The sequence below is a fragment of the Phocoena phocoena genome, chromosome 8, assembly GCF_963924675.1.
Source record: "Phocoena phocoena chromosome 8, mPhoPho1.1, whole genome shotgun sequence".
NCBI lineage: Eukaryota > Metazoa > Chordata > Mammalia > Artiodactyla > Phocoenidae > Phocoena > Phocoena phocoena.
The window spans coordinates 109090213-109111830 of record NC_089226.1 but is presented as its reverse complement, the minus strand read 5'-3'; the positions used below and the strand labels follow the sequence as shown (position 1 = coordinate 109111830).

The 21618-nt window shown below is 59.9% G+C and overlaps 1 protein-coding gene across 1 annotated transcript; it reads right to left on the bottom strand.

The window, feature by feature from the left end:
* Nucleotides 1-3090: 3090 nt before the first annotated feature.
* On the bottom strand, nucleotides 3091-19660 carry MOB2 (MOB kinase activator 2). The gene is made up of 5 exons (XM_065883000.1): nucleotides 19551-19660; nucleotides 12763-12923; nucleotides 11953-12046; nucleotides 3872-3996; nucleotides 3091-3401 (listed from the first exon to the last, which is right to left on the bottom strand). Exons 1-5 carry the CDS (start codon nucleotides 19658-19660, stop codon nucleotides 3091-3093), a joined length of 801 nt encoding a protein of 266 aa, XP_065739072.1.
* Nucleotides 19661-21618: the final 1958 nt, after the last annotated feature.

Sequence of the window (21618 nt, the reverse complement as noted above, 5' to 3'; positions counted from 1 at the left end):
GCTTTACTGAAAGAGCCGCTGACACGCACAGGCCTCCTCCTCTTCTCCCACTTGGCCCTCTCAACGTTTGCAGTCTGATGTGTCAACCTCAGCGGGCACACGATGGAGTCCCCAAAGGGAAATACCACAGTACACCCAGCAGACGGCCAGCTTTCCGTATGCCCAGCACCGCACTCCTTTAGCGGGAAGGGGCCACTTTCCTGCGATCCCACTATCTGAACCAAAGCAGGCTCAAAAACTGTTAGTGTCACATACTTACTAAAATATGAAATAAAACCCAACACATGAGGACTCGCTACGTGCCAGATACGTTCTGAGCACTTTACGCTGGGCATTAAGCCGAATGGTCCTCACACCATTTCTATGAAGTAGACACTTAAATGGGTACTTGTGAAAAACAAAAAGGATACGGTGGTGAGAGGATGACTTCTCAGGCCCCACTCTCAGGTAGCCAGCCCGACTGGCCTGGGAGCTGGGTTCCCGGTGAACAAACAACGTGGTGTGCTCGCCAAAGCAATCACGGATGGGGGTGGGGGGAGACAGTCTGACCCGCGTCCCCACAGGGGCTCTGAGTGCTACCGGGTGGCAGAGGCAGAGTGGGCGGGGGCACACACCAGGGACGGGGTGTGTAAACAGCGGCCCAGCCCTCATTCCGCTCTGCCAGGAGCCCGCCCTAGCCTCTGTCCATGCTCTCAGCGGACAGCTGCGGCAGAGGGCCCCAGGCTCCCCGGCTGCGAGACGGAGCGATTCCTGGCATCATGAGGCTGCCCCAGGGAGCGCGCTGCTGGAGGCGGGCTGGCCTCATCCTGCCCGCCCCTCTCCCCGGGCTTCAGTGCCCACTCCTCCTGCCCTCGCCCCCGGCCACCAAGTCCACTCTGCTCCCCCGTCACACTTCGCCTTTCCTGGGCCCACGCCGCTCCCCACCACCAGCCCAGGTCCTCGGTGTGACCCAGCAAGGGGTGGGGGCTCTGGCAGGGAGCAGACAGTGGCCGGGACCAGGAGGAGAGAAAACCTGTGTGAGCTCCAGGCAGGGACGTCTGCGGAGGAGGAGGGCAGCAGAGACGGACACACACGAGGGAGGGGAGCCAAGTGCCGGCCTCGGGGCCTCAGGTGGGATTGCGGGGTCTATGCTGTTAGTCACAAGCCCAAGCACTGCCGTCTGTCACACTCATCCTTGGAGTCAGGCCCTGGGTGAAGTGGATCATCTCTGTGGGCCCTCAAAATGACCCTGTGAGAGTCCCATGGCCCGTCTCACAGGCGTATGAGTCTCCTGCCGCTGCTGTGACAAGTTACCAAACACCAAGTGGCTTAAAGCACACAACGTGCCACCTTAAGATCTGGAGGTCGAGAACTGGGTCTCACTGAAATGGGTCTCACCGGCTACAGTCAAGGTGCTGGCAGGGCTGCGTTCCTCCTGGAGGCCCTGGGGAAATCCATTTCCTTGTCTTTTCCAGCTTCTTGAGGCCGCCTGCGCCCCTGGCTCGCAGCCCCTTCCTCGGTCTTCAAAGCCAGCAACATCAGATGAGCCCTTCTCACCCTGCCATCTCTCTGCTTCTCCCTCTCCTGCCGCCCCCTCCCAGTTTTGAGGAATCTTGTGATTATACTGGGCCCAGATAATCTCTCCATCTCAAGTTCAGATGATTAGCAACCTTACTTCCACCTGCAGCTTCATGCCCCCTTTGCTACGGAAGGTAACATGTTGACAGTTTCCAGGCATTTGGCTGTGGACCCTTTCTTTTGGCGGGGGGAGGTGCGCATTTTTCTGCTTACCGCAGACTGCCCTCTAGCAAGTCCCACATCTACCTCACGTGTAAAACACCCCCGTTCCTGAGGTCTCCAAAAGTCTCAACCCATTATGGTTTCAAGTCAAACCCCAAATCTCATCGAAATCATCTGCATCAGGTAAAAGTGAGACTTTGATCCATCCTAGCACAAAATTCCTTTCCATGTTGAACCTGTGGACCTAGGAAAGTTACCTACTTCCAAAATACGATGGTAGAACAGGCATAAGATGCAAGGTACAGGGTCGGGGGACAGGGCCCTACAGAAGCCCCTCACCTCTGCCCACAGGGGGCTGGACAAGCTCCAGGGCTGTTCGCGCCATGGCTACCCTGCCCAGCCTGCGCTGCAGGCACACACCCCTCTCTCGAGCTCTCCCTATGCCCACCCCTCAGGCAGTGCTGCCCTGTCCAGAGGTGGTCCCTGCAGCAGAGCCCCTGGGACGGGCGGGCTGGCTGGGAAGCACCCCCAGCCGACTCCAGCCCACACTCTAGGGTCCCTGCCGCCTGCGTGGAGAGGGCACAGCACAGGGAGTGAGTGGTCAAGGGCCCCTGGAGACTCAAGACACAAAGCACGGCCCCCGTCCCCCGCAGACACGTTCAGCGGGGGAGCCTGTGGTCGGCCCTGCAGGAAGGGTGGCACCTGCCCCTGGCCAGCACAGCCTTGGTCAGTGAGAGGGCTCCACCGCCCAGGCTGCAGGGGAGGGCGCTGCCCCAGGGGCGCAGAGGGGCGGGGTGTGTGGCCAGACCAGAGGGCACCGAGACGCTGAGGACACACGCAGGCGCTGACCTGAGAGAAGTCTTTTTATTACACCCGCACAGGGAAGCCAGGCTCTCCCCCTGCCCCTGGCCGCCCGCCAGGGCACCGGGATCCGAGCCAGCCAGCCCAGGGGGCCCCTCCTGGGCAGCGGGGGCAGCGCAGGGAGGCAGGGCCGCAGCTCGGTGCTCTGCGGCCTCCCCCTCCCCACCCGCCCTGAGCCACCAACAGCCGAGGTCCAGACCAAGCGGGAGAGAGGAGGAGAAGGCCACCCCCAGCCCTATCCAAGACGAAACACGGTGGAAGCGAAGCCTGCGGTCCCCACCTCGGGGGAAGGAGCCCTGCCTGTCGCGCGTCTCCCCGGAGGCCGAGCCGGGTGGCGGGGCAGGCGCAGAAGACCGGGAGAGACGGACCCACAGAAGGGGACTTGGACGGGGGCGGTCCCGAAGTGCCTGCTGAGCAGACGAGCGGAGTCCCAAAGTCCTCGGTGCCGGCGGCGCAGAGCGCCCGCGCCCACACTCCGCGCGCCGCCTCTCCGCACGCGGGCGGCCGGGCTCACCTCTCCTTCACGTGGTTCTGTGCGCCCGCCGCCCCGCCCGCCCCGTCCCCGCCCCCGCGGCCCCCGCCGCCGCCGCCGCCGCACAGCACCTCCGTCAGGTCGTCCATGACCGCCGTCTCTTTGGGGTCGAGCAGGTTGAACTCGCGGGCGAAGAGGATGAAATGCACGTAGAGCGTGTTCAAGTGTCCGTGCAGCTCGAGCGCCAGGGTCTCCTTGAAGTGCGACGAGTAGATGTGCGCCAGCACGTGGAACAGGTACTTGCAGATCTTCTTCACCAGGGACTCGAAGGAGCTGGGGAACTCGCGGCCTGCGGGGAGGGGGCCGTCAGCCCGCCCTGGCCCCAGGGCGCCGCCCCCCGACCCCGCAGCCCTCACGGAGCCGCCCACCGCAACACCTGAGGGACCCAGCACCCGGGGCGGGGCCGCGAGGGTGGCTGCTCGCCGAGCTGTACTGGGTGCCTCTGTGACGAGGGGCCCGCGACCCCGCCGCGCGTGGCCTAAAGCCGGGACAGGCGCCCAGGGCGCTCTCTGTGGCCTGGGCCGCAGAGGAGGGGGGACCCGGGAGACGGGCACCTCCTGTCGGCCAGGTGCTGCCCTCGGCAGCTCAGGATGGGTCTGGGACCCCGCCGGGCCTGCGCAGGGCTGTACACAGCTGTGGGTGCCGCTCGACAGCTGCAAGCGCCCCCCCTCCCCGGCAAGGGGACCCCGAGGGCCCCGAGGGGAGGCGGGGTAGTGGAGGTCGCAGGTCCCAGAGCCTGGGGTGGGAGGGGCCACGCACCGTATTTTGTGGGGAACACGTCCTCGTCGGTCACCAGCTTCTGCACGGAGCTCATGACAAAGTCGACGTACTGGGGGGCCGTGCACTTCACCTTCTTGCCCCGCTCATCATACCAGTAGTACTGTCTGTGGGGACAGAGGGGGGCGGTGACGCCCGCGGCCAGGAGAGCTGGCTGTGCACAGCATCAGGAAACCAACGCGCACCTTCTGCTCTACACGTGGCCTCAGGCTTCATTCTCTCACAGGAACGCGTGTTGTTTTACACATCATGTTAGAGGTGCCCGCTCTGTGCCTCTCCCTCCCCGGAGGCCCTGCTGTGACTTGTCAGCTGGGCCTCGAGCCTCAGTAGCGTCCCTGCTGCCACCAGTAGAGGCCAAACCTTTGCCCTGGGCCGGGTGGTGAGGAGGCCTCTGTACATGGGAGTCTGGCCCCTGGATGCCCCCCGAAGACCTCAACCTGCCCCGTACACGGGGGTGGGTGTAGGGCAGACAGTCCTCAGGCTGGACTGGGCCAGGGTGTTCGGGGTGTGGACACCTGGGTTTTCTTCTCACTGCGTAAGCCCAGCCGTGAAACCAAGCGCGTCTCCTAGCTCATGTAAACATGACCTATCCTCCAGCAGAACAAACACAAACCCCTGGTGGGCTCCCCCTGCAGCCACCAGCATCCCTCCCACCAAGGGCTCCAGTCTTCCCAACAGCAGGCCCTGTACCTTAAGGCTGGCTCGCCAAGAGCTGCACCAGAGCCCACAGGGGGGCTGGGGGGACACAGGCTGCATCTGTCAGTGAGCGAGCGAGTGACCAGAGCACCCCCTTCCGTGGCCTAGCCGCCAACCCTGCCACACCCCTGCCCCAGCCAGCAGGTCTTCATGGAGACCTCCGCCCGGCATCCCCGCCCCTATTTAGATGACGTTACTTGGCTTCAGAACTGGCTTAGACCAGGTTCCCCCAACACCTCACCATCCCACCTTATCCCAGGCCAGCACCCCAGGCTGGCTCTGAGCACCCTGCCCTGATTTCCTGATTTCCCCAGGGTGACAGCCACGTGGGCTCACCCACCTCCACCACCTTGCCAGGCCTGTCGTCAGGACAGCAGGTCCCCATCTCCCGTGGCCAGCCTGACTCCAGCCAAAACAGAAAGGCACGGCCTGCCCACGTGACCTCAAGGCAGCCCTGCTGCCTGCCGCACCCCTGCCCCGCACTGCCTCTAGCAGGAACCAAGGCTCTTCCCCGCCCCCAGGACCGGTTAGCTTATTTGTGCCCCTGGCAGGGCTGGGTGGGGGTCAGGCTGCAAGACAGGGAAAACAGCCCACACACAAATGGACAGGCCACCAGGAAAAAGGCCAACCTTCAGTGGACAAGGGGACACAGCCCTGACTGCCACTGGGTATCAGGCCCCGCCCACTGCCACCCCTGCTCCTCCCACCCAGCCCCACCCCACCCACTAGCAGGCAGACTACACTTGCAGTGCCACCTCAGCAGAGCCCTCCCTGCCACGCCTGCTCCCAGGCTGCCCCTAGGCACTGCCGGCCCCGCAGGGAGACCAGGCTGCCCCACCAGGCCCCCGAGCTGGTCAGACAAAGCCCCAAGAAGCTTGCCAAGCTCCCTGCCGGCCCCCAGCAGGGATGCAGAGCCCTCCCCACCACAGGGTGGCCCTGCTGACCGTCCTTCCCCTGCCCGGACATCGGCACCATCTGAGGACATGCTCAGCGGAAGGACAAATGAATCGTCCCTCTCCTCACAACAGCCCCTGGGGTCCCCGGACCAGCTTGGGAGGGGCCCCAGCCAGAGGTCAGACACCGGCCCCAGCGATTCCCCACCCTGCTTGGTGCTGGATGCGACTGGCCCCGGGTGCCACACTCAGAAAAAACCACCGGAGCTAGAAAACGGGAAACGTTTTCATGATGTCAGGCCCGGAGAGACCAGCCCCTTCGGGGCACTGTGGTCGCCCCGCCTGCGTGACAGCTGGAACACTCTGCTTTCAACGTTCCTCTTCTTCGTTCTCATTTTATTTTTGAACTGTCACACAGTAAAGCTGACTGGTTTGGGCATGCAGTCTTATGCACTTTAACCCAAATAGAGGACCCACAACGGGGCACAGCTCCCACCCTGGCCCCCGGCCTGCTGGTCAGTGCCCAGCACACTAGTGACGTGTCCTCAGGACCACCACACGATGTCCTGGGCCGGGCTCTGCGATCCATGCCACCGAGATGGACACCTTGTGGACGCGCCAGTCTGTCCAGACATTCACCTGCCGAAGGACACGTGTGTGGCCTCCCGTTTGGGGCAATTACGCGTCAGGCTGTTAAAACCCTCCCAGGCAGGTGTTTGTATGAGCACTAGTTCTCGTTTCTCCAGGGTGGACGCCCAGGAGTGGGACAGCTGGGCCCACGGTAGGTGAACGCCTTGTTGCCTGAGAAACCGTCGACACGTTCTCGGAGCGGCTGTCCTGCCGGGACGCCCCCATCCTCGCCGGCACCCGGCGCGTTTTATCAGGCGCTCCTGCAGCGTGGTCTGAATTCCTATTTCTCCACCTGCTCGCGAGGCGGAGACTCGCAGGTGCTCACCTGCCCTGCTTGGGTCCTCTTCCATGACCTGTCCAAGTCCTTTGTCCACTTGTGACCAGATTTTCTTACTGATGAGCTGTGAGGGCTCTTTATCCATTCCGTGCACTAGTCCTTTCTCGGATATGGGACTATTCTGCAGTCTGTCTTCCCTTTCTCCTAACAGTGTCTTTCTCAGAGCAAAAGTTCTAAATTTTGATGAAGCCCAGTTTACGGATTCTTTCTCGCCTATGGACTGTGGCTCGTGTCAATGACCAAGAACTCTTCGCCTAACACTATCACGAAGGTTTCCTCCTGTGTTTTCTTCTAAAAGTTACATTTTTTTTTTTTTTTTTTAATAATTTATTGTACCAGTGTACATGACAACCGGTAAGACATCCCACTTGTTCCTGTCTTCAGGCACATCGGATTTTTTTTTTTTTTTTTTTTAATTTATTTTTGGCTGTGTTGGGTCTTCGTCTCTGTGCTTGGGCTTTCTCTAGTTGCAGTGAGCAGGGGCCACTCTTCATCGCGGTGCGCGGGCCTCTCACTGTCGTGGCCTCTCGCTGCGGAGCACAAGCTCCAGACGCGCAGGCTCAGTAGTTGTGGCTCACGGGGCCAGCCGCTCCGTGGCATGTGGGATCTTCCCAGACCAGGGCCCGAACCCGTGTCGCCTGCATTGGCAGACAGATTCTCAACCACTGCGCCACTAGGGAAGCCCCGAGTTACATGTTTTATATCTAGAATTCACTTCAAGTTAATTCTGGCAGAAGAGGACATGCAGATGACTCGTTTTTCCAACAGCTCTGGTTGAAAAGTCTGTCCTTTCTCCACTGAATTCCTTTTGTATCTGTCAAACATCAAGGGCCCATGTTTGTGGGGGTCCATTTCTGGGCTCTATTCTGTTGCACTGAGCTCTGTGTCTCTTCCTTCACCACCACCATGCTGTCCTGATTACCACAGTTTTATAGTAAATCTTCAAAATAGGCGGTGGGACTCTTCCAACTTGACTGTTCTTTTCTCAAAAATCATTGTAGCTATTCCAGTGACTTTGCTATTCCATATAAATTTTAGAATCAGCTTGTTTATATCAATGAAAACACTGCTAGGATCTTAACTGAGACTGCAATAAATGAATTTACACTTCTGGTGTGTTGAGTCTTCCCATCCATGAACACAGTACGTCTCTCCATTTACGCCAGTCTTTGATTCCATTCATCAGCATTTTGTAGTTTCCAGCATAAAGATCCTGTGCGTGTTTCCTTAAGTCTGTACCTAAGTATTTCATCGTGTTTGGAGCTACTGTAAATGATATAATCTTATCAATTTCGTGTTCCAATTGTACCCTGCCAGTATACAAACTATGATTGATTTTTGTGTGACCTTGCTAAGTGTATTGACTTTTTGCTAGAATCCTTGGGTTTTTTTTTTTCCTACATAGACAATCGTGTTGTATGCGAATACAGTTTTATTTTCTTCTTCTCCAATTTTAAAGACTGTTATTTCTTTTTCTTGCCTTACTGCATTACCCATCTTGGGTAAATTGTGATATTTTGTGCTTTCCAAGGAATTGGTCCATTTAATCTAAACTGTCAAATTTAATGTATGCAGAGAGTTTTGTGATGTTTCTTTATTATCTCCTGGGTTTATCATCATTTCCCCTTTCCATTCCTTATATGGATCATCTGGACCTTTTCTCTCTTTACCTTTGTTGGTGTTACTAAAGGTCCTCAATCTCACCAATCCTTTCAGGAGTCAGCTTACGGTTTCATGAACTTTTCCCACTGTTTGCAGAAATCAACGTCAGTGATTTCTGTTCTTATTTTACCATTTCTTTCCTTCTGCTCAATTTAGGGTTTTTTTTTTTTCTCTTCTTTTTTCTAGGTTCTTAATATGGAAGCTTAGATTGAACTGAGATCTTCTTCTAAAACAAGCGGTTTAATCCTATAAACTTTCCTCTAACCCTTGCTTTAGCTGCACTCCACGAGTTCAGATATGTTGCGTTCTCATTTGCGTTCAGTTTAAAACATTTCCTAATTTCCCTTGAGACTTCCCCTCTGACCCATGGACTAAATAAAAGTATGTTAATTTCTAAATTTTTGGAGATTTGTCCTCTTATTGATTTCTAATGTAATTATGGTCAGAAAACTTGCTCTGTATCACTCTGATTCTTTAAAGTTTGCTAAGGTCTGTTTTGTGAGCCAGGATATGATCTACACTATTTTGATGAATAATCCCAGTGTACTTGAAAGGGATGTGCGTTTTACTGCCGAGGGTGGAGTGTTGTGTAAATGTCAATTCAGTCCAGTTGGCTGATGGTGTTATTAGTTCCAGATTCTTGCTGACTTTCTGCCTACTAGTTCCGTCTACTACCAAGAGAGGAGTGTTGAAATCTCCAACCATAATGTGATTTTGTGTGTTTCTCCCTTTGGTTCTGTCCATTTGCTTTGTGTAAAAGCTCTGTTGTTTGGTACATACACATTCAAGGTCAGTACTTCTTGATGAATTGACTCTTTTGTAAATAACGCAACCTTCTTCTTTATCCCTAGTTATTTTTTGCTCTGAAGTTTACTTTGGTATTAACATAGCCACTTTAGTTTTCTTCTGATTTGGTGTATCTTTGTTGGTATGTATTTTCGCATTCTTTCACTTTTAACCTACCAATGTCATTGCATTTAAAGTGAATTTCTTGGGCCTTCCCTGGTGGTCCAGTGGTTAAGGCTCCACGCTTCCACTGCAGAGGGCGCAGGTTCGAACCCCTGGTCGGGGAACTAAGATCCCACATGCCACGTGGCACGGCAAAAAAAAAAAAAGTGTATTTCTTGTGTACACTGAAATCCATTCTTATGATCTGTCTTGTCACTGGCACGTTCACACCACTGACATTCACTGTAATTACTGATCTGTCTGAATTTAAGTTTACCGTCATTTACTATTTGTTCCTTTTGTTTTCACTCCTTATATTTCCTGCCTTCTTTTGCGTTATTTTTAGTATTTCCTTTTAATTTATCTATTATGATTTTGACTATGTCACTTATGTAACTTTTTTAAGAGATTGCTCAAAGGATTATAAAACGCATATGACCTTTCCATGCTGTACCTGGAGCCAAGAATCACCTCCACAAGTGGAATCACAGAGCCAAGCACACAGGGCTCTCTGCCTGCCCCAGGACACTACTACTGCCTCAGTGTCCCATCCACACATGCTGAAGACCCATCAGACAGGGTGATGGGTTTTGCTCACCCACCAGACACGCTTTAAAGAGCTGAAGGAGAGCGGAGCGGCCCATCACATCTCCCGTCTCTTGCTCTCCGCGAAGCCTGCTGTCCCGCCTTCCCTTCTAGCACCACTTCCTCCCTGTGTGAAGAGCTCCCTGCGCAGCTCTGCCGGCTGCGAGTTGACCCTCTTGGCCGCCCTTCCTCTGAGGAGGGTCTCTACTCTACCTTCACTCTTGAGGAGCACTACGTGGAACTCCCGGGGGGCCGCTCTTTCCTTTCAGCACCTGAACGATGTCATGGAGCCCCCTCCTGGCCCCCAGCGGGGGGAAGGAGAGCCACAGCCACCGGCACCACCTCCCCACAGGTGCAGTGCTGCTGGCCCTGATGCTCTTAAGGTGTGTTCCCTTCAGCAGTTTGGTTATGTGTTTGCGGTGGATTCACTGGGTTTATCCTGCTTGGAGTTCATTAAGCTTCCTGAATCTGCAGGCTTGTGTCTCGACCAAACGTGGTAAGTTTTCAGCCATATCTCTTCAAATATGTTTTCGGCACGGCCCTTCTCCTTTTCTTTTGGGACTCCAACATTACCCTTTGGTTTCTGTCCTTCAGGCACCAGCAGGGTGGAGAGGGCCTCGGCCCCACGCCAGGCGGGTGGACTGGATGGTCCCGGGAGAGCAAGTGGCTCTGTGGACCCTGACAGACTCCCTTTTCCTATTAAACTAGTTCATGTGTTTCCACTCCTTGATCTCAAATGATTCCCAGGAAAGCATTTGTATGCATATCAATTCACATAAATCCACAAAAACCCTACAGAGTAGGTTACAGATGAAAAGAATGAACAGCAGAATTCTCAAAACCCCCAGATTTCCAGGTTTCACACGGCAGAGCCAGCATCTAGACACACGCCTGCCTGACACCAAATCCTACGCTCCTTCAAGGAGCCTCTTCTCAAACACATCGACACTGGAAGGGCGTGTGGTGCCACGGAGGGGCCCCGGCTTCCCCACTCGCCAGCCCGTAGGCCAGCTGTGATGCCGCCTGGACAGGCACACAGCTGGCAAACGTCCTCCAAGGATGCCACACACATGGCTCTGCAGCACTGCTCTTGCCCGCTTCCAGCTGCTGTGGCCATGTCTGCTCTACAGAGGCCACTCTGTCCCGTGCTCTTCTCCTGCCCCAAGCTCACCTCAAGCCTGCTCCCAGCACTGCCCACCCAACACTGCCCCATCCTCCCTGGGCCATGCCTGGCTGTGGCTATCTGGGGACACACGTGACACCTGAGCATACCATCAATGGGTCTCACCGGGTGAGTAAGGAGTGAAGAGCAGCTGTCTTCTGCACTTGTGCCCTCTGAAGGGCAGGGGAACTCTACCCTCTGCCTGTGCTGAGGCTTTGGGTGGGCTCTCAGCAAGAGGAGGGCCCACATGTCTGGGCCTGAGCTGGGTCTGCCCGCAGCCTACAGGCAGGGTGAACTCCGGACGGCAGCACTGACATGCCCACTAGTGGAGGCCCGCTGCTCACGTGTGCTCCTATCAGCCCCTGGCCTGCAGAGGAGACGTCAGAAAGGAGCTTCCGTGCCCCCGAGCCACACCCCGCCCGGGATGAGCCCCTGCAGACCTGGCCTCTTGCCTGTGGCCTCTTCTGTGGCTTCTGCTACTTGGGCCGGTGGCAAGCTCAGGGCCATGTGGTGGCTCTCCTATCCATGTGGCCTCCAAGAGCTGCCACAGAGGCAGTGGGGTACCCTGGAGCCCCTCAGGGATGCCTGCTTCCTGAGGAAACGAATGGCACGTGCTTCCAGAAGAGAACAGCCTGCACCAGGCCTGCAGGACGTCACCTCACGGGAAGGTGCCAAGGCGTCCCAGCCCCATGGACCAGCAGCGGGTGGGGTGCGGTAGGGCCGGCCTCCACACAGAGCAGGAGCTCTGGGTTAAAGCCATCAGCCGGTAGGGCCAGGAGCCACAGCAGAGAAACACACCCTGCTGTCTCAGGAAGCCCAGCGGGCACGTCCTGGGGAAAGGTCCTTGCCCCCAGGAACGCATCCTGTCAGCCCCTGGCTGGCTCCCAGCACCTGTGCCCCGGAGGGACCCACACCACCGGGGTCCCAACCTCTGCAGGGCTCTGCTTCCCGTCGCCCTGCCAGGCCCTGGGCCCGTGAGGACAGGAGGGGCAGCCTGGTGAGGACCCTGCTGAGGCAGGCACTGAGCCACTGGGAGACCTCGAGCGGAGGCCGCGAGCGTGGGGTCTGAGAAGGCAGAGTGCAGCGGCCGGGGACACGGCCACAGCCTGCCCGAGCCCCCGGGGCAGGGCCGCACCAGGCAGTGACTCACGTGTTGCACACGGCCATTGTCTGGCACGCCTCCCCGGTGCAGAACTCCGAGATGGTGCTGTACTGGAGGTTGACATGGTGGAAGAACGTCGTGGCTGGAAGGGAAGAGAAAGGCCGGGCGTGAAAACCACACCGGGGCGCCACTCTGCGTCTGCAGCGTCCTGCAGGCCCGGGGGGACCAGAGCCCCTCTCCTCAGGCCCCTGCTGTGGGGGCTGGCGCTTATCTCAGAGCAGAGACCGAGGCCCCAGCACAGCATCGTCCTCGGGAGGGGCGGCACGGGCCAGACGGCGCTGAGCTGGGCAGGGTGCCCGAAGCCTGGGGCAGCAAACCTCCAGCCCAGCCCCTTGACCACACCCTGCTCTATGCTCACCAGCTGATCGGGGACACCGCTAAGGCAGGCGGCAGCACCAGCTCACGGCCACAAAGCCTACCGCTCTCGGGAGGAGAGCTGGCGCCTTGCCCTGCACGGGGCATCGCACGAACCCTGAGCCTGTCCGGCAGGCGGGGGTGAGTCCGCCACCCTTCCCGTAGGCCATGGCCTTCCCGCCACCACAGCACTGCCGGCCTTGCAGCCATGCTCCTGTCCCACGGTGCCCCCCTGGCCCTGGTGTCCTGTCCCCCGGTGCGACCAGGACCCGCACTGAGTCCCCGCATCTGAGGGGACCCTGAGTGCCCAGCAGGGCTGGTCACCCCGGGCCTCGGCTTCCAGCTGACGCAGGTGGTTGGGGGGGGTGCTGAGCACCAGCTCCGGGGGGTCCTGTGGGAAACGGGGGGCTGCCCTCCTGGCCCTGCCAGCCCGCCCCCACGTACTGTTGCTGGCCAGCCACTCATTGAGGTCGATCTCCCGGGGCAGCACCACCAGCTCCTTGAACCCGAAGTCGGTGATCCTGGACTTGGTGTACTCCGGCTCCAGGTACACCTTCTTCTCCTCGGCAACGGGCTTCTTCCCGTTGGGCTTGGCTTTGGACTTCCTGCAGAGACAAGGGAGTGCGGGGTCACGGCAGATGTAGGCGTGGAGGCTGCGGGCCGGCCCGGGAGACGAGCAATGCCGGGGGACGCCTCGGGGGCTTCTGCTCCTGTGGGCCCAGGCGTGGGAGGAAGCTGCCCTGCGCCCGTGCCCTCCCTTGCCACCGTCAGGGGCCCAAACCTGGAACCCAGGGCGGGCAGGGAGCTCCGGGCCCATCAAAGGGTGTGGGGTGGTGGCCACACCAGCCGGCTCACCCGCCACACGTGACACCGCGGCCCTGCAGCCCCTCTTGGCCCCCACCTGGGCCTGGGGTCCCGCTGCAGGGACACAGGGATGCGCACCACTCGGCCAGGCCCTGAGCCTCTGTGCAGCCCCACCACGCGTCCTGCTGCTCAGATGATCCAGCAGCCCGGCCTTACCGAGCACCCGCTGTATGCCGACGCCCCAGGCCACCCCGCTGAGGCCTCCTGTCATCACGAGCTCATGGCTCACCTGCCTGACACCTGCCCGCTGGCCTGCGCTCTCTCCCAAGTAGTGCACGGTGCAGGTTCCAGGCAGAGACAGGAGTAGGCGTGAGCAGATGTTACAGAGATTTGATGAAATGGCCACTTTTCACCAAATCTTTCTTGGTCAGGAAAACAGTTCTTTTCCACTAAAAACATGCTGTCACAGAGCACAGAATGGGCCTGTTATGGCTATTTTTACGTGCACGAATACGTATTTTTGCAACGTCTTTGTTCTCCTACAGCGAGTGTCAGGACCTAACCCGTGAACCAAAGCTCTCCCTCAGCCCCACCTCGGCGGAGAAGGCGGCGGCCCCAGAACCAGCCTCCCGCCAGTTGCCCCCAAGGCAGGAGCCGGGGCCACGGTGTGCGCGGCCCAGGCAGGCCAAGGAGATAGCACATCCCCTAAGGAGGAAAACTGCCCACCAGAGTGGCCCAGAGCCCGCGGCCGGGACGCCAGCCCGAGTCACTGTGTCTGCCACAGGCCGGAGCCCGAGCTGGGCGAAGTGAGTGGTGTGCCGAGGGGCTGCCTTCCAGGCGCCGCCGCCCCACGTCAGCCAGTGTGGAGCAAGGCTGCTCTCTCCTGCACCTGTAGGCCCACGACGTTTCAGGGTTAAGACTGGGTTCTTGGGCCGGCGTGGGTTGAAAAACTGAAGGAAAAAACCCCTAAGAGCACGGATTAGTCTCTTGCTTCTTTTACTTGAATGACGGAAATCTTTAGTGGCAGACACCACAATTTCCAGAAAACAAACTGCAAACCAGTCAAACTGTCCTGAGTCTCACTGACCAGAAGAGGCCACTTCCGGCTGTAGACTCTCAAGGAGGGATGATCGAGGGAGACTGAGGGCCGGCACAAAGCCCAGTGCGGCCTCCCACCCCAAAGGGCAGCCACAGGCCGGAGGGACGCTACCTTGCAGGGGAGGGTGGGTGGGCCGAGGACCTGGGCCCGGGGGCTGGGGCTTGCGGCTGGGTCCTACCAGCTCATACCCCCGTGGTCTCCAGTGCCCGCAGAAGGAGAGGCGCTCCCGTCGCTGCCTCCGGCGTCTGGGTGAAAACACTGCGGCCCCGCACAGGGCGCAAACTAGACACTGTCGTCCTCTGTCCCAAGGGCTCTGTGTCCCTCCCACCCCCGCCAGCCCTGCTGAGGCCCACATTTGGCGGCGCGGGGGGTGTCACACGGGATGAAAGGTCTGCAGCTCCTGACCTTGCCGTTTTTTCCCTTCTGTTTTGAAAAGTTGCTAGTGGTTTATTTAAGAGAAACAGGAAGGAAAAATGCTCCCTGAATGCCAGGGAAATGTTTTCCCTTCAGCTTCTCACAGCAGATCTTTGCCTTAAAAGGCAATGTATGCTTGGCCTCTGGGTGCAGCGCCGGCAGTGGCCAGTGCTGGGCAGGGGCCACAGTGTCCTGGGGACGGGCCCGGGTGGGTTGGAGCTGGAGCGCGGGTGTGAACACCGCACAAACACAACCACAAGCAGGGGGCACTCTGGGGGTCCCCACGGCGGGCAGGTGGGGCTGTTCACTGGGGACAAGTGTGGGCACGGGCTGTGGGGGCCCTGCAGCCGCTCCCAGTGTACACAGAGGGGGACAGGGCCCCAGAAGGGCTGAGGGCGCCCTGGGCTCCCCGGAGATGGGTGGGTGGGGTGCTTTCCTGACCCTGGGTCTGTGCTGTTGAGCCACGCGCCACCTGTCAGGAAGCCTGCACTCGCTTGGAAGGTCCCCATGTCCACAGCCCCAAGCACACAGGATGCACCTCCAACCTCAAGCCAACTTCTGCTCTGGTCACCCCTGAGTGTCCATCCACTGGGCAGATTCCCAGCTATAAGCCCGGCCAGGCTTAACCGACCCCCTAGCCTGTGCTCCAAGCGTGTACCTGCCCGTCCCCCGCCACAGTGCACACCTGGCCTGGGCCAGCCACCTACTCGGAGCCTCAGTGTCTGGGTGTGGAGGTTGCGGCCACCACACGTGAAGGTGGGATGAGCGGGGGCCTGGGCTGTGAAGCCACTGCCAGACCCGCCTCCTCGCCCCGCGCTCAGGGAACACACGGCAGCAACAGCGGCCAGGTGGCCTTTACACGAGCGACCACGGGCAGAGCGGCAGCAGGAAGCGGCCGTCACGGAGGGGCGTCATGGGGCCTCGGGCACAGGCCTGCTCGGGGGTGCCATTGTGCTGAGGGTGTGGTGTCCTCGTGCCCACACGTCCCTTCCAGGGAGACCGAGAGCCCCTCCGGCTGAGGGCACCCTCCATGTTTGGTTCTCAGAGGGGCGGGGGAGGCAGCCCCAGGAGGACCTGGGTTTCTGCTCTGTGCGACAGGCGTAGGGGGCTCTGGGCCACGATCTGTGTGGTCAGAGGCCTCCACCTCCTCACCCCGCCTCACTCCTCCGTCCGCACCTGCCCTCCTACAACCAACAGGCAGGAGCGCCCCGGGGCCCCCAGGCCCTGCCTCATCACCCAGCGCTCGCCTGGGGCCCCCAGACCCAGCACGGCTGGGAACAGCTCTCCTGCCAGGTCGGCCGGCCTGGACCTCTCTGCCCTGTCCTCGAGTCTTCCTTCACACCCTCCCCCAGGAGACGACGGCCATTGGCCAGGTGGTGGCAGGACTGAGTGACAAGCCGGCCTGGGGCGAGTCTGGGGACGTGGAAGGGTCTGCCACACCTGAGTGCCACCACCCCAAGTCCTGTCCTTTCTAGAGAGGTGAAGGCTCCTGGCCAAGACGCTCGGCCCCTTACAGCACAGAGTTTCAGACGACACGTGGTGACCTTGGAAGTGGGACAGGCTGCTGTGTGACATAGCAGCGGCACCCATCCTCGGTCCCCGAGGCCGTGTCGGCAGAGAGTACAGGACTCTCCGCCCAGAGGCACCAGGCTCCTAAACGGGCCCTGTCCAGCCTAGGCCCAGGCACCCCCTTACCAGCTGGGGCTCCCACAAATCCATGAAAGGGAAGGCTGGGCATGGCCCCGGTGTGGAGGGACAACTGTGGAACGCCTGGGCCGCGGGCAGGAGGGTGGACGCCAGGCCTCAGCCCACCCAAGGTCCACCGTGCCCTCCTGGGAGAAAGAATACGGCTGTGGGCACACGCGGAGAACGCCCCCCCCCCCCCCGCCGTCTTACTGTGGGCTCCGAGGCCGAGTCCCACCCGGCCGACGCCAAACACCTGGGAGGGGCCGCGGCTCCGCAGGAAACACCTTCTGACGGTCTCCCCAGTGGACGCCCACACAGCCTCACCCCTCAGCCTCCCCTGCTCCTGAGGCCTTTACTGCGAGGGGGGGGAGGGGTGCAGGGGCCCCACACCCGAGGCATGGACCCAGCTGGGTCCCTCCGCCAATGTGCCTGGCCTGGCAGATTCCTGTCTACACGACCCCGCCCAAGGTCACTCCGCCCAGTCCCCTGGGATGGCCCCTTGGCTCAGTGTGGCTTGGACACAGACACAGACGGCGGCCATGCAGCCCAGCCCACCGGGTGAGACGGCTGAAGCGTGTGGGAGGGGTCCAGCCCAAGGAACGTGGATGTACCGCGGGCCCCGCCTGCACACAGCCCCGAGTGCTGGGGTGGGTGGCGGCCGAGGGAACCCACCGAACGCCGAAGGCCCACGCCTCGAGCTCAGTTCACTGTCTCCATCCAAAGGCAACTCGGCTGGCCCAGACTCCAGACCCCAGGCACGGCCACCCCTGGGGGCCACCACAAGGACGCCTTGGTTGGCACAGGCCTGCCCTCCAGGGAGTAGCAAGCAGCTTCCGGGTTTTACAAACAATGAATCCTGCAGGCATCATTAGTGCCGGGCAAGGGGCCGGTGGGCTCCAGGCACAGAGCCGGCTTGGCTGCAGCCAGTGAGGCGACACTGGATCAGCAGACGAGACCGGCAGGTGGGAGAGGCTCCCCTCTCTCCTCAGGCCCGCCCACACCGCTGTCCTCCCCCCAGCCCCCCCAGCCAGTGCTCCCCAGTGCTGGCACAGATGCCAGAGCGGCCAAGGTTCTCACCAGGAGGGGATGCAGGGCAGATTCGGCAGGGGCACCTGCAGGAAGTCAAGGGAGCCTGGAGGCCTGAAGGAGGGTGGGCAAGCCTGGAGGTGGGGCGGCCTGGAGTCAGCCTTGCGGGACAGAGGGGGTCGAAGGTCTGGGGTGGGGAGTGGGGTTATGAGGCTCCTGCAGATGTGTGAATGTGGACTCAGTAAAACACAGATGCCGGGAAGGTCCCATGGAACACTGGGCGGTGCCACAGGTGGTCTTAGAAAGGAGGAGCCCACAAACAGGGATGCCCACCCTCCCAAGCCCCCAAGTTCTATGCAGTGGGACTGGGAAAACCGCACTCTGACACTTAGAGACACCCCCCCACCCCACCCTGCTGCCTGGACCATGTTCTCACAGGTCCTAACTGGCCCTGGTGACCAGCCCCTTCCCAGAGCAGAAACTCAGAGGCTGAGGGCTGGGAAGACCCCCCCAGAACGCCTGTCAAATCCCCACGGGCTGCACGAGGCAGATGCTGTGGAGAGAGACACGCAGGTCATCTCTCGGTTTAACAGCCTGGCAGTCAACACCTGAACAAAGAACACTTTCACAGCCTTGTGTCCCCTACAAAATAAGAGGCCCGTTTTCACAGCCGTGCGTCCCCTACAAAATAAGAGGCCCGTTGAGAGGGAAGCCACCAGGGCAGACAAGCGAGGGCTGCAGACACTCGAGACCCACCGTCCACGCACATCAGGTGCTCGGGGCACTGCTCCGTCCAGAACCGCAGCCACAAGGCGGCCACGCTGCTCAGAGCCCGCATCCTCCCCTACCCGTGAGCTAATAAGCTGCTCTTCTTCTAACACCTGGCTGGACCGCCACCTTCACTGGAGAGTCTTCTCGGATCCCCCAGGGGGACGGCCTTGGCCTCCTTCTCGCAGACAGCTCAGAGGGCTGGCCCTGCCTTCCTGTCCTCCGTGGAGCCTGTTTCGGCGTCCGGGCCCCTCCCACCATGCCATGTGCACACAGGCACGCACCGGCCCCCACTCGCTGTGGGGACGTCACCGTTCCTGATCTGAACCAACGACCTGGAGGGGGCACTGCCAGCTTGCCCCACACCTTTACATCGCAGGGCAGACTCCCCGTGAGTCCTCCCTGGGTGGCAGAGGGCGGCCCCTGTGGGAGAGGAGGGTGCAAACCATAGGAAGCCGGCGACACAGGTCATAGAGCTCACTGCTGGTCCCACCACCAGCCACACTTGGCCCTCACCCCAGACCCTGACCAAGAGGCCTGCTTAGCTTGGTTGCAATTAAAGACAGGATTAGAAAAGCAAAAGATACTTTCACTTAAAAGTTACGACCCCCCAAATTACAGGCAAATACAAGATTATTACGTTGAAGGAAACCCGATTTCAGTCTAAACTGTGACACATCCTGGGTGAGGAGGGACAGCGCTCCTGACCCCGCCAGGAGCCTACCCTGGGCCCCCTCCCCTCCCCGCTGGGCTGAGCCGGGCCCCCCAGTGCTCTCCCGAATGCCTGAAACAGACGCTTCCACCCTGAGACAGAAGAGGCGCTGGAGTTTCTCCAAACCCCTCGTGTGGGACACCGGAGGCTCTTCTGCAGCAGGTCAGAAAAAGAGGTGAGAAAAGAGGTCAGAACCTGCTTTTCTGGTAACGCCCCTACAGCAGACAAGGCCCAGGGCAGTTCTCTAGGTAAGGCCGCTGGTGGACAGACTCTGGCCATCCTGCCCAGGGACCAGAGGCCAGACGCCGGGGGCAGCGAAGGCTCTGTCCAGCAGGCTCGGGAGGGCACGAGGCAGGTCTGCTGCGGTCTGAGACGTGGTTCATCAGAAAGACGGACACCGGTCATGGGCGCCCCCTGTTCTTACCCAGACCCTCTGGGCCAAACACTTCCCTTTCAGGCACCCCCCTCCAAACAGCAGGAAGCGCAGGACTCTAGGGAGAACCTCACGCCAAACAAAGTTCTGACCGTGTCCAGCTGGTTCCCAGGCATCCACAGGTGGGGCCGTGCCCGCCCGGGGCCCATCAGCCCCCCAGTCCCACCGGAGGGGTCTGCACACCACGGCAACTTGACCCAGAGGACAACTACGGCCACTCCTCCCGAGATCGAGCCCTGGGGCAGGGACTAGGGACAGTCACACAGCCCCGCCGCCCCTGCCACGTTCACCTGAGCACTTTGCCGACTGCTTGAAGCACCATCTTGCAGCTGAGCCCGGTCTTCGGGGGCTGGCTGAGCAGAGCCCGGTCTGTGGGGACACTGCTGTGGTCTCCCAGCATGATGGGCAGCGCGGAAGCAGGCTGGGAAAGTGGGAGCCCCGGCACCGGCGCTGCTCCCCGCCGCCCTGCCCTCCGAGCAGCCCTGACTCGCCCTGACTCGGAGCCAGCCACGCCAGCCAATGAGGACAGCGGGGGAGGAAGACGGGCTCTGGCCGGGCAGGGACAAACAGCTGCTCCTTTTACAGGCGGAGGCCGGCCAAGTCTGGTTACACGAGGGAGTGTCTCAATCGCCTTTTCAAAGTGGCGCCGTGCGGGCGCAGCGTGGGGCGAGGCCACTGCCGAGGGGACAGGCATAGCCCACAGACAGGACCCGTCAGTGAGGCCCCGCCGTGGCACGAGGGCCCTTCCGATGTGACCGGGAAAGCTCTCTGAGCAGGCGGGGCTGGGCGGGCGCCCCAGCTGGGCTGCAGGGAACGGCTGACCATGCACCTGCAGAGTGCAGACGCGGGCGTGTGGTGTCTGCATCCACAGCCTTGGGAAGACAAGGCCGGGGCGCCCCAAGCAGGAGCCGAGCTGGCGTAGGCAGTGGGCGGTGGAGACCCCAACGGACACGGCCAGAGGCCTCCCAAGGGGGTACAAGAAGCTGTGGGGCCGAGGCCTCCTTTACAGCTGGGCCACACACAGGAGACCACCAGGGACTGCAGAAGCAAACGTGTGAAAGAGGACGATGCTCTCCGCAGCCCTCATCTCTGGCTGACCATGGGGACAGCTTGCTGCCGATGGGGGCAGCACGGCCACGCTTGTCCAGAAGCCCCGTCCAGCGGCAGCACAGCACCCCGGCCTCAGCCCAGGCTTCTGTCCCCGACGCTGTGTCCCACAGAGGGCCCGGCCAACCATCCGTCCAGGCTCAGGCCAGCTCTGTGCGGCGGCAACTCCGAAGCCACCGAGAGGACTACCTGACGTGTAGTGGGGCAGGCTGACTGCCCGGGCAAAGCTGGGGACGCCGACAGAGCCCCAGATGCACGTGAGGACCAGGGCAGGAACCCAGGCACCGCGCTCACCCAGTGAGCGAGTGAGACTTGGAGGCCCTGGGTTGGGAGGACACAGCCTCCGGGCAGTTGGAATAACTGAGCAGAAGGTGCCTCTAGGCTCATCTTGTTATATTCCCTGCCCTGGTCCCACAGCTAGCCACTCTTCTTCAAGAAGCCCTGGGTCCCTCTATTGGAGAAAATTAAAGACCGAGACCTGGGACTTCCCTGGTGGTGCAGTGGTTAAGAGTCCGCCTGCCAATGCAGGGGACCACGGGTTCGAGCCCTGGTCCGGGAGGATCCCACGTGCCGCGGAGCAACTAAGCCCGTGCACCACAACTACTGAGCCTGCGCTCTAGAGCCCGCAAGCCACAACTGCTGAGCCCGTGGGCCACAACTACGGAAGCCTGCGTACCTAGAGCCCGTGCTCTGCAACAAAGAGAAGCCGTTGCAACGAGAAGCTGGTGCACCGCAACAAGGAGTAGCCCCCGCTCGCCCCAACTACAGAAAGCCCATGCACAGCAATGAAGACCCAACACAGCCAAAAATAAATAAATTTAAAAAAATAAAAAATAAAATGAATAAATACTGAGAACTGACCTGGTCATCCCACTGCTGCTGGGATGTCACTTTCCTAGACCCTCTCAGCTGACAGAGCAAGGAGACGGGTGTGCGTGCCAATCTATATGTTTACATCCCCACTCACGTGTACACTGCAACCACATTAGGCTAGACGTGAGTTCATCCTGACGCCTCCATCTCTGATCCAACCCCCGGGGATCATTCCGACCTCCCCCACTGATGGTGATAAACCTGGAGGTTCTGAGTGGCTTTGTGAAACCACAGAAGAAGAGGCTCCCGTGTTGTGAAGGCAGCAAAGCCATCGGGCCCAGAACCCTAGTTGAAGGTGCAGGAAAATTTGGTGCACTTAAGAGCAAGTGGGAAAAGCTACAAGGTTGAGTCCAATGAAAACAGAAAAGAATAAGGAAG

Bases quoted from the DNA above. Each gene is read 5' to 3' on its own strand.
- MOB2 (XM_065883000.1), bottom strand. From the start codon at position 19,660: ATGCTGGGAGACCACAGCAGTGTCCCCACAGACCGGGCTCTGCTCAGC. The intron at 3,997-11,952 runs GTGAGTCACTGC...CTGTCCCCACAG, and splicing joins ACAATGGCCGTGTGCAACAC to ACAGTACTACTGGTATGATG. The intron at 3,402-3,871 runs GTGCGTGGCCCC...CCCTCCCCGCAG, and splicing joins CGTGTTCCCCACAAAATACG to GCCGCGAGTTCCCCAGCTCC.